Source organism: Pristis pectinata, chromosome 30, assembly GCF_009764475.1.
Source record: "Pristis pectinata isolate sPriPec2 chromosome 30, sPriPec2.1.pri, whole genome shotgun sequence".
NCBI classification, from domain to species: Eukaryota; Metazoa; Chordata; class Chondrichthyes; order Rhinopristiformes; family Pristidae; genus Pristis; species Pristis pectinata.
Window position 1 is genome coordinate 16,955,283 of NC_067434.1, and position 13,106 is coordinate 16,968,388.

Consider the following 13,106-nt stretch of genomic DNA (forward strand, 5'->3'; position numbering starts at 1 on the left):
TGAGGGTTCCACAACCCGCAGAGTTCCTCCAGCATTGCTGCGACTGTATTGTGAGATTAGCTCCACTAACCAGGTTAGAATTTCTATGCATTGTGTCAAAGATTGAGAGAAGCACTCTTCCAGCCAGATTCAGAACTGCAGGCAGTTAACCGCCGATCCAGCCTGGACTTGTCAAGCCTTCAATTAAAAGTTTTAATGAGGACATTGAGAGGGAGAGCAAAGTAATTGTAATTATTTCATTGTCAGCTATGGGCTTTGTGTTTTGATGTCTTTGATTTTATGTTTTAACTCTAGACAAAAGAGTGAAAGGAAGAAATTGCTGAAAAGTGCCCTTGTGTGGAGCCTACTGCCAAGAGCAACACATATTTAGACAGACACATGAACATGAATGCAGGGATACAGATCATGTGCAGGCAGATGGGATTAGTTTCATTTGGCATCATGGCCGGCACAGATGTCATGGGCTGAAGGGCCTGTTTCTGTGCTGTACTCTTCCATGTTCTATATGGGACAGTTACTGTTAAATCCAATAGATCGGATAAATATCTTTAGAGTATGGAACTCAGTCCCACATGGTGTGGTTGAGCTGAATAGCACCAATATCTTTGAGGAAGAGCTGAATATGGGAGAAAAGGTTATGCTGATAGAAAGTGATAAAGAGAAACCTTGTATGGACCAAGATACCAGCTGGTATTTGATGGTTCATGGTCTGTAAGTGTGAGGTAAATTCAATGCTGTTCAGACAGAAAAACTACCAAATTTCTCTTTTTCCTGAGGAATGTCCCAGTATTTAATAACTTCAAATCACAATTAATAGATTTGTGTAACAGCCAGTCCGGTAAATCTAACCTGAGGAATAATGACTTTGTTTACACTTCTCACTGCCTCAATAAAGCAGCCAACATAATCAAAGACCCCACCTTCCTGGGACATTCTCTCACCTCCCCCCTCCCATCGGGCAGAAGATACAAAAGCTGGAAAGCACATACCACCAGGCTCAAGGACAGCTTCTATCCCACTGTTATAAGATTATTGAACGGTCCCCTAGTATGATAAAATGGACTTTTAACCTCACAATCTACCTCATTATGGCCTTGCACCTTATTGTCTGCCTGCACTGCACTTTCTCTGTAACTGTGACACTTTATTCTGCATTCTGTTATTGCTTTTCCCTTGTACTACCTCAAAGCACTGTTGTAATGAAATGATCTGTATGGATGGCATGTAAAATAAAGTTTTTCACTGTACCTCGGTACATGTGACAATAATAAACCAATTTACCAATGGCTGGAATAGCTTTAAATACCAGCCAATCAACTTTAAGGAACTTAGAAATGGCACTCCCATATTTTCAACCAAGAAAGTGGGGGAACCAATCAGGAATGGGTATGTGTAACACTTAGTGAGGTGTGGTAAAACTCTGTTAACCACACCCAATAACAACTGACATCAGCCTTCGGATAAATGGGTTATTTTATTATCAAATACAATGTAAATATTGAGAATAAGACATCTCCAAGCAGTTAACATTCAGTACAACAAGATTTATACATTCTGGGTAAATCCCATGGACCTCAAGGCATACATTAATCTATCCAGTGAATGAAATATGGGATTGAGATTGATCTACATACAGATTATTAGAGCATTATGGATTATCTCAATGGTCCACACAAGGGAATCAGATAGAACTCCTCACAGCCATATTGTGACATTAGTGTTCCTCTGACCTTCCTCTCCTTCCCCCAACCCACCTTCTCTAAATATCTCTAGTACTGTGCAGGAGTGGGACTGCACTCTACTTCGAACTACTCCTTGACTTTACATTGCACCCTCTATTTGTCTACATTGTGCTACACGTTGATCATACAGTTTAAGCAGACATGTGTTGCACATTTGCTCCTTTGAAAGTCAGGCATGCAAACATAAGGTAACTGTTAACTTTTTTTAGTAACTTTCCTTTAACCATTTATCAACGGACAAAAGTTGCATTTGGATGGAGTCTCTGGTGCCTTTGCCTTATCAGTTATGCTAATATTAAAAAGGTATTTTTGTCTTGGACGGGGAATTAAACCCTAATGGTTCAGCCATATTGCAGTGCTCACCTTTCCCTTTATATACAAGAACACAATAAAATCTAAAGCAAGAGCATAAACATTTGTTCCTTAAGATAAAGTCCAGGTATGATCATTCTGTTATGGACACGTTCCCCCATTCTTAATTGTTGATCCATTCTCTCCCCAAACCTTAAGAAACTCTTTAGTTCTTTCCCATATTTCAAACAGTGCTAATATCTCTAAACACTACACTAATGCACTCCAGTACCCTCTGTGGTCACTCCTACAGCTTCAACAGATCCATTGATCTGTAGCGGTGAATAACATCACACCACTGTAATACCTGATCTTCAAACGATTTTCACTTACAAACTTGAACTACACGGGACCCATGATCACATCACACACACAACGCAAAAGTTGTCACACCCACATGGAATAGTGAAGTAAAAAATTGGAGTTAGTTTTGCAGTAATTAACTGGAGGATATAGTGAATGCTACAATCAAGAGGATGGTTTCGGGCCAAGTGTATGGCTGTCAGTGCTCTGTGCTACAAATCACACAAACATAAAGCAAATGTTAGTGGAAAGTGGAGGAACGGTGTAGGTCAATTCAAACTGGTCAGCCCAAACAAACACACACTCAACTAATCATTGTTCAGGGAGGATGCTCGGGTAATAAAGTCACAACAGCTCAAGTTGTAACAAGAGCGATCTTGCTCTTCGCTTCTCTGTTTTGGTCCAGAGGTACGATCTATAACGATGCATGGCTATTGTTACATCATGCTTGATGGTACTTTTGTGCCTTTGCTTTTACACCGTTAGCAGACTGGTGGAGAGAAAGGGCTGGAGGGAATTTTGACTTTGAGGGAGGACGTAAAACAGACAATATTAGCTGGGCCATCCTGTAAGAAGCTGCTCCTGACTTTGTTCACTCAAAAACCCAATGAAATTGGGAGTAAAGTTTAACCAGTGAGTAAAATCAGGCAACTGACACCATGGTCCAAAGTGAAAAGGAAACTTTTGGGACCACCTTGCATCAGAGCACATGAAAAACCCAAGAAAAGTTCGCTTCTAGAGGCTGCGGCTTCCTAATGTAACCCCAAACATCTGCAATTGTTCAGGCGAGGCTTAATGTTTGGGAGATCAGTACTAGTCACTGTGGGAGTCAGCACGAGCATGAGAATCAGCGCAATAGTCGGCATGGGTGGAGGTCAATGTATGTGGGGGTGCAGGTATGTGTGGAGCACAGAGTATGGGGGGAGGATCGGAATGTGTGAGGGGTCAGATCAGTGTGCAGGCCGCTTGTGTGTGTCAGTGCACCTTTTACCATGACAGTACCAAGGGTTGGCATTATGATAAACAAGGAATTCTTGCTGATCTTTCCAAAAGAAACCTATGATCCCATGCCCCCTGCATCTCCCATCTCTCCAACCCACTGTAAAACCGCCTCTTGAATGGCTCACATGGTTTGGTCGCACTGTGACTATTCTAACCCTTGTGTCATCAGTATTTCCCCCACTGTACCTGTGCTGGCTGAAATAAATGATCCTGCAGAGCTAGGCAGCTTCTATACTGCTCTGATTCAGTCACTGTGTGTGTCAGGACATCCCAAGGAAGTCCAGTGTTACTAACAACAAAAAGACATTGTTCCTAATTCAAAAAGAATGGACGAGCAGAGAGTGGGGCAATTTTACTCCCCAGGGTCTTAGCTGCAACTTCAGAGTATTCCCCTTTCCACTGCTCCTGTGTGACATTTCTCTGTTATCCATCAGTCAACACTTGCTAAGAAATAGCACAAGCAACTAGGAATGGATCTGAATGTATGTGTGTGTTGTGTGTGTGTGAGAAAGTCCATGAAAGTACACAAGTGTGTAAATTTAAGTGAGTACACATATATGTAAAATTGTGTGTGTGTGTGAGAGAGAGAGAGGGAGAGAGAGAGAGAGAGAAAAAGAGAGACAGAGAGATAGACAGAAGAAGAGAGTGTGTTCTCTTCCTACACACCTAGTGAATTAGACAATCGTTGTTATCATTCAGCAGTGTATAGTTTTTGCTGGTATACTTTCAACCGGATATTATGGAGAAGGAGTGGGTGGATTGTGTGTGAAGGTCAATTTAACACTGGGCACAAGCACCAATAAAAGAAAACATTTCACTAACACTATACCAACAACTCCAGCACTCTTCAACACTTGTGTATGTCCACACTGCCAGGCCTGGTAGCAGGAATTACTGACATTGAACCGGGTGTTTGTCGATAGGGTAAGTGTTCTGCTAAGGATACTGTTTCACTCAGGGGTTTACCTTCAGTCATATCTTTCCAGTGCTCTAGTCGGTCTCAAATGGCTTCCAGAGAGAAACATGGGCCGTTCCGAAAACAAAAACATTGAAGATGCCTGTTCAGCAGTTCTGTCCTGTGCTGATAGCATTGAACCATCTGCCATTGGGTGGCGTCTGCCATCAAACCAGATCACAACCTGGACACACACTTATTCCTCATGCCAAGGCCCCCAGTGTGCTGCCGAGCTTCCTCCCAGCCGTGCTGTCCCTACACTTTTCACATGGGGCAGTGATTTGTTTTTGACTGCTCATGCCAAACAGGCCCGTTGCATCGACTGTGCCGTGCCAGCAACTGGTTCCACTGCTGCATCTGTTCAGCGCTCACGGCCAAAGTCAAATGTTCACCCCAATGTGCCGTGATTGCTGTTTTCTCCCCGAAGTCTGGTTGTTGTGATTTTCCCTTCTGTATTACCCAAGGCTGGGGTGTAGCTGGCAAACAACTGCACTTGGACTTTATCAGGGCGTTTCCTGTAGCTGTTTCCTCTCACTACCACAGGTGGATGACCTTCAGCTTCCCCACTTGCAAATGTTAATAAAAACTCATGAAACAAACCTCTGCAACTTCCAATGTAGAGGGGTGGTAAGTGACAGCCTGTGGGTGACAGGTTGTGGTGAGGATCAACCAGCAAGGGACAGCAGGGGCAAATGGTGTACGGTACGCTCAACTAACATTACTTCAGAATGAAACAGCTGTTCCTTATCTCTCTATTTCACTATTTTGATAGTGTTTCCCACAGCAAAGAGTCCCTCATTCAACCCTCTCCCTACTGAAGCTTTGACGACACTCTGGGCTGTGGTTGGCAACTCTACTGATGAGTAGGGTCACTCACTGATGGTATCTTGCTTTTCTCAGTATTTACTGTGATAAATCAGTCATGTGAAATAGTGCAGTTAATAGTGTCAATGATGTACTCACTGGTGCCAGGGATGTCATTGGTGATCATGTACACTGTGGGACAGAGGATGAGATAATTATCAGTCAAAGTGGCTTATGAAGAGTGAGGAATATGTGCCAAATGGCTGGTAGTGCTAACTGTGTAGCTGTTGCTTTTCTACCAAATGTAACCACCATCATCGGCCTCCCCAACTTCACCCTCCTCCTCCTCCGTTTCTTCAGCGTTCTCTTCTGCTTCTTTCTCTTCCTCGTCCTCCCATCCGACTCCACTGCCGAAGTCTCCCGAGAAACTTATCACATCATCTGCAAGAGAAACGGGCAGAGAATTAGGTTCAATCACCGTGCACCAAAGCTCCGGAGATACGAGTTCAGATATAACTGTGGGAGCTGGGAAATTTGAATTCCAGGAATTAAATCAATCTGGTTTAAAAAGCTGGTGTCAGTGATGGTGACCACGAAACTTCCAGGTTGTTCCCACCGGGTTGACTAATATCCTTTGGGGAAGGAAATCTGTTGCACCATTAGTCTGTTTCCAGCAGTTTCTTTCTGTTTTATTTCAGATTTTTAGCATCTGCAGTATTTGTACATAGGGGTGGGTCTGCCAACTATCAGTCCCATTCCCCCACTTATTTCCCTCTTATATATTCACTTTCATCCATGCCCATTAACACTCCTCACCCACCCCCGATTCTCCCAACACCCATCTACACTGAGGAGTAACGTACAGTGGCCAATTAACCTACCAACCCACACATCCTTGGGATGTAGGAGGAAACCTCCCAGTGTTGTCTGCAAGCTATGTGGGATACTCATATCATGGTATCGTGGTATATCATGGTACAACCTCAATGCACTGTTGTAATGAAATGATCTGTATGGATGGCATGCAAAACAAAGCTTTTCACTGTACCTCGGTACATGTGACAATAATAAGCCAATTTACTAATTTACTCCTGACTTTTAGAAGATTTAAAAATAATTAAGCAATTTGCTGTCAATCATCTAAAATGCTTAAATGGTTGGATACATAACTGCAAACATATAATCATTAAAAGTTAATGTACCTAACCTTGTCTTTTGTTCCTTCCCTGTCAGTCACAAAATCTTGGCTGAAATGAACTAGCTCACAGATGTTGCATCAGGTCTAACCTGGCACAGAATCCATAAGCTCTGGGAACATCATTGTGGAGGAATCTTAGCAAGCTCACACTCCATAGCTGGACAATGCGGAGTCAGTGACTCGAGTCTGTCAGCAGGTCTGGGAGTTTTACAATGGAGACACAAGCGACTGCAGACACTGGAACCTGGAGCAACACACAATCTGCTGGAGGAACACAGCGGGTCGAGCAGCACCTGTGGGAGGAAAGGAATTGTCGACATTTCAGGTTGAAACCCTGCAGCAGGGGTTCAGGGTTTCAACAATTCCTTTCCTCCCACAGATGCTGCTCAACCCGCTGAGTTCCTCCAGCAGACTGTTTGTCGATCCAGGACTTTTACAGTTCAGTTCCGCATCCCAGATTTGCTGGGCTTTACTTGGGTAAATAAGAACATAAGAAACAAAACAGGAGTAGGCCATTCAGCCCCTCATACGTGCTCCACCATTCAGTACCACTTTCCTGATTACCCCACCATCTCTTTTCTTGATCCCCTTTACATCTAAAAATCTACAAGGACTGGCAGTCAGCCACAGAACTGGCAGCTTTACCCAGCAGGATTCAGTCCAATGTTTCAGACCCAAAGCTCAGGATGAGTTCCATTTGATGCAGGTGACTGTGAGGGAGGAAGGATGGGGAACTGCCAAGATACAGGTAAAACAACTTTATTACCGCAGTCAGGGTTCCCTTTCACACGGCTTCCAGTCACCTCACTGCCTTGCTGATCAACACACCAACACTCGCCAGAGTAGGTGTTGCACTGCAGCTTCCTGTAGTAGCCATCCTCATCACAGCTTGGGATGAAGGTACCTGTAAAATAGAGTGTGGGATTAGTCACATAGACTGGGCAGAACCTGGTCATGAAGTCAGTGGAAGAGAGAACGTGCCTTTCAATCTTAAGGACCATAGGACATCCCAAAGCTTTACGCAGACAGTGAAGCAGTTTCTGAAAAGCAATCACTCTTGCAATGTGGGAAATGCAGCAGCCAAATTGCGCACAGCAAGCTCCCACATGCAACTATGTGATAATAACCTGTGACCTCTCCCCTGGAAGGTCAAGGGCACAGAACCATGGGGTACCATGAGCTTGGATCTCCCTCCAAAGCACACACTATCCTGCCTTGCTCCTTCATCGAGCTGGGTCAAAACCTTGGCACTCCCCCTCTGACAGCCCTGGGTAGCTGAGCAGCAAGGGATGCCAATAAATGCCAGCCCTGCCACATCCTGTAAATGTACGGGGGAAACCTGTCAGACCATTCTGCCAAACAAACTGCCATTAACTCATCTGAGTTTACGTGTTTTTTGGTGTTTGCACATGTGTAGCCAAGATAAATTACAGAAAGAATCTAATCTACTTCTCAATTTGTTCTAGCTTAGACCTTCTCAAACTGCAAATAACCAGTTATCCAAATGACTGCCTAATCATTAACCACCACTTATCTGCTGATCAGCCTACAATTTGATTTGCTTTTGCAAACCTTGGTGCTGAAAGTATTTTTCAAATCGAAGTCCAGGGCTGGATATCATTGCACAAGCTGGAAGGACAATGGAAGAGCCTTGAACACTGCCTGACCATCATTCTTCACGCAGCAGGTCTGTGTCCAGCTGTGTGGGGTAAATACAGGTGCACAACTGAACATTACCACCACCATCCCTTCCACCCCCGTGGCACCCCATTCACACAAATGTCAACCAGATCTGCCAGCTGGTCAGCAGCTGGTTCTTTCCCAAAGTGACAGGGCAACATTTCAAGAGAGAGGCACATGTTGGAGTGTTTCACTCAGCAACCAAGGGCCAAATACAGAGCAGGAAGCATTCTTTTTCACAAGGCCTGTGGGGTGAGTGAACAAGGTGGGGATAAGGCGGTTGTGGCTCAGGCAATTCACAATCTTGCCAAGCAACAATGAGAGTGAGGGAAAAGTATTACAAGAGGACTTTAGAATAGATACTTAAAAATTCAACAAGGTTGGCCAGTGAGTCCCTCAACCTTTAGAATAGTCAATTTTCCAGTCATATACCAAACATATACTTAATAACATTTATTACTGTACATATATATTAATAATTATTGTGTATGTTGTATGATCTTTGGTAATATATTTGTGTATGATTATCAAAAAATTAACATTGTTTTATGTAACTGTTAACGTAATTGTATTTGTATTACTGGTAATAAGTTGAGACACCTCTCCAATAATCTTGAGACACTTCTGAAAAGAGACTTCCTCAAACTGCTTCCACTGGAGCTTAGTTTTTATCTGTTAAAATGGTTGATCCTCTATAATCAATGGTCTTAATTTCAAATATGCAATTACCATTTGCAATAGTTGGGGTATATGAATGATTTTTGGTAAAGTTATGTGATTCATTCAAGGGGAAGTTAGGTATGTACATGAGGGAGAAAGGACCAGTAGAATATGTTGACAGGCGAGGTGGAACAGGTTGGGAGGAAGCTAGTACAGAGTATAAACATTAGTCCAAACCCATTCAGCTGAATGACCTGTTTCTGCACCTTCAGCCTCGTGTATATTGTGGATTCAAGTCCCAATCCAGATACCTGAGCACATATTCATTTCCCGGAATGAAAGGGCTCATATACGATGAGCGTTTGTTGGCTCTTGGACTTTACTCACTGGAGTACAGAAGAATGAGAGGGGACCTCATAGAAACATTTTGAATGTTGAAAGGACTGGACAGAGTAGATGTGGCTAAGCTGTTCCCCTTGGTGGGTGAGACCAGGACCAGAGGGCACAGTCTTTGAATTAGAGGGTACCCATTTAGAACAGAAATGAGAAGAAGTTTCTTTAGCAGAGGGTCATGGATTTATGGAATTCATTGCCACATACAGCTGTGGAGGCCCGATCATTGGGGGTGTTTAGGAAGGAGATTGATTGGTATCTTATTAGTCAAGGTATCAAGGGATATGGGGAAAAGGCCGGGAATTGGGGCTGGATGGGGATAGTTTAGTTCATGGTGAGGTCGCGGAGCACACTCGATGGGCCGAATGGCCTACTTCTGCTCCTTTGTCTTATGATCTTGTGATAACCCAGGCTGATACTCCAGTCCCATTACAGCAATTGAGATACTATCTATTGGAAAGGCATTAAACCAAGGCTCTGTTCAATATCTCATGTGGACATAAAATGCCTTCTATCATTATTTTAAAGAAGAGCCCGATCTCAGTTTTAAATGGCACACTCCTTATCCTGAGGCTGTGAGTCCTGGTTCTGGCTTCTGCACCATCTGGAACATTCTGGTGCTAACTTCACTGGTATATGACTGGAATATAGACTTGTTTAAGTTCTAAAGGTTGAGGGATTCATTGGCCAACATTGTTCAATTTTTGAGTATCTATTCTAAAGTCTCCCATTTACTCGCATTGTTGCTTGGCATTCAGTTTGTCTAGTACTGTTAGAATTTTATAGACTGCTGTTAAATTCTCTCTCATTCTTCAATACTCCACTGAATGGAGACTCAATCTTCCCTCATACATCAGGCTGTCAACCCAGGGATCAGTCCAGTAAACCTTTGCTGCACTTTCTATATGGTAAGAGCAACCTTCCAGACAGGGTCTCACCAAGGCCCTATACTTCCACAGCAAGTGATTCTTGCTCCTGTATTCAGATCCTCTTGCAATAAAGGCCAACATAACATCTGTATTTCTAACTGCTCACTGGACCTTTAGCAACCGGGGTACATGGATACCCAGGTCTCGCTGCACCTTCCCTTTTCCCAGTCTACCACCATTCAGACAATAATCTGTCTTTCAGGTTTTAGAACCAAAGTGGATAACCTCACACTATGGACAGGGTAATTGAGAATAACTTTCCTCAAAACGTGTCATTGATGAAATGAACATTTCCTGTTTGAATTTGCTCAGTATCTACGCTGGGGTTATATCTGCAAAGAAAAAGACACCATGCTTCTCGCAACCTTGTAGTTTTTGACATATTCAATCTATGCTGCTTTAAAAAGAAATCATTCATTGTATATGGTCATGTCTGAGGCCAGCATTTAATACCAATCCATGATTGTTCATTGTAATAAACATAAGAAAGTAAGAACTGAAAGCAGAAACGAGTGGGCCGTTCCTAACACTTCCTTAAAAAATAGATTCCAGGCATCTCCCATCCACGATGAAAGATGACAAGCACTCCATCCCCCATCTCCATAGCCACCTCTTACAAAACCCTACGATGCAGGTCACCAGCTCCTGGGGATTTATTTGCTTTTAGCACCATTAATTTCTCCAACTTTTTCACTAATGCTGCCTTCTTTGAGGTTGTCATTCACTCACAGATACAATTCTCCTCCATTTCATTCTTCTTCCAATTATCTTCTCCTGTCTAATTTTGTCCCACTTTAACTTCTGCAAATATTTTCCTTCTTACTTCTCTGCAGCAGCTTTTACAATCTGGTGCCCCACTCCGCCTTACAAGGGGGTTGCATTCCTGAAAGACAGTCCGTACTGCCGTTTTCCGTTACATGAAGCCCCATCATCTGTGTGTGCATCAAGAAACACCAGTTGAAAAATAAAATTAATTTTGTGTTTATTTACCTTTATTCCACATAAATTCCGTGAGACTTAATTTTATTTCCTATCTCAACTTTTTGGGTAGTGATGTGTGAATTCTGTAAGGGTGAATTTCCGTAACCTGAACAGCCATAACGTGGGGGCTGACCGTGTAGGGGCTTTCTCTTTCCTTAGTAATGTCTCGGTCTTCCTTTACTAAATTCAGAAACCTTCCAAATCCCCAGGTTCTGTGATCTTTTAGTCAAATTCAGAAACCTTTTCCTTTGACATTAAACTATCTTTAACTTCTCCCATTAACCCCAGCAGGACCACTTTTTTCTCTTCGTTGCCATAGCCAACTCACCCTTCATATCTTTGTTTAAATATAAGACACTGGTTTCAGACTGAACTAAATCACTTTCAACCTTTCTATAAAACATTATCGCATTATGATAGCTCTTCCCTCAAGGTCCCACCAGATTATTCATTAACTACTTCTCATTGTACAATACTAGATCAAAAGCAGCCTACTCCGTCACTGGTTCCCCAACACTCAGATCCAAAAAATCATCTCTCATACATTCCATGAATTCAAACTCCACACACCATTACTGTTAATTTGGGGATGTCCCACCTATAATAGATTAAAACCCCATATAATTATGGTTTTATCCTTATAGTGGTGAGTTCGTTTCTTGAACCTCTATAGTTCCTCTTTTGATATAACAGCTTGGTACAACTAAATGGCCTCTAGACCATTTTCAGAGAGCAGTTAAGAATCAGTGCTTGCTTTGTAACTGGAATGCGTACAGGCCAAAATGGATAAGGATTTTGAAGACACCAGGACTGCAGATGCTGGAATCTGGAGCAACAAACAATCTGCTGGAGGAACTCAGCAGGTCGAGCAGCATCTGTGGGGGCAAAGGAAACATCCACAATACCTTTCCCCCAACAGATGCTGCTTGACACGTTGAGTTCCTCCAGCCAATTGTTGGATAAAGATTTCCACAGCATTAAAGCAGACCTTTCAGCCCAACGAGTCCACACCGACCATCCAGTAATCATTTACACTAACCCCCTTTGTTTATTCTCTCCAAATTCCCATCAACTTCCTCACATATTCTACCGCTCATCGACATACTAGTGGCCAATTAACCTACCAACTTACATGTCATTGTGGGAAGAAACTGGAGAATCCAGAGGAATCTCACGCAGTCACGGGGAGAAAGTGCAAACTCCACACAGACTGCTCCCGAGATTAGGATTCAACCTGGAGCTGTGAGGCAGCAGCTCTACCAGCAGCACCAGTGTGCCGTCCATAGTTTCACGCACGTTAATATTAATGATATCATTTTACTTGCAGATTATTTAATTAACTGTATTTAAATTGCCCATCTTTGGAGGGGATTCACAGCACAGGATTATTCAGCTACGGTTTACGTGTCCAACGAAAGATTGGTTCATCACCATTCCTGATGTATTTCTAGCTATCAGACAGAGACTGCTGCAGTTACTTATTTGTACAGAAGGGTTCATTTGGCCACGATCCTGGTTCTGCAGCGTGCTAGCTACAGAATCCCCAAGGGTGTGAAGAAACTTACAGTTTCCAGCTGAGACTCACCAGGCACCTTCTGTGCTGCCTCTTGCAGTTGGATCTTTTCCAGTTCAACTAGGCAGGGGGGCTCTGCAATGACACAAAGAGAGAGTTCACCAACAACATGCATTTATATAGCATGTTATCAAACAACACAGAGCCACAAGGGTAGACAACCAAATGTTTGGTCAAAGTACAGTGGTACGTATTTGTCCCTGGTCACCCACACTAAACTTTGCCTCTGAAATTCAGTTCCATCAACTTTAATGAAGCTGCTGCGCAATTGTTTTTCAGACTTTCGGAAGGGGAGAGTGTGGAGAAAAAGGTGGGTTCAGGGAGGGACGTCTACAGATTAAGGGCTTGGTAATTGAAAGCAGAATAAGCAATAAAAATCAGAGATCAAATCAAGTCCAATGGAGTTGATTGTCATATGCTCAAGAATGGTGAGGAACAGGAACAATGAAAAGGTTTCTTGCAGCAAATCACAGACACAGAGAGATGTACAAAGGTCAGCATTGGAGAAATGCAGAGAACTCAAAGGTAGGTAGTT

The 13,106-nt window shown here is 43.0% G+C and overlaps 1 protein-coding gene across 1 annotated transcript in view; it reads right to left on the minus strand.

Moving 5' to 3' along the window:
- Positions 1-1,455: 1,455 nt before the first annotated feature.
- spock2 (SPARC (osteonectin), cwcv and kazal like domains proteoglycan 2) overlaps positions 1,456-13,106 on the minus strand; it is a 71,732-nt gene continuing 60,081 nt past the window's right edge. The window contains exons 8-10 of the mRNA XM_052041612.1: positions 12,584-12,646; positions 7,122-7,259; positions 1,456-5,598 (exon numbers count right to left, since the gene is read on the minus strand). Of these exons, the coding sequence (XP_051897572.1) occupies positions 5,453-5,598; positions 7,122-7,259; positions 12,584-12,646 (347 nt within the window). The 3' untranslated portion in view covers positions 1,456-5,452. The remainder of the gene's footprint in view (positions 5,599-7,121; positions 7,260-12,583; positions 12,647-13,106) is intronic.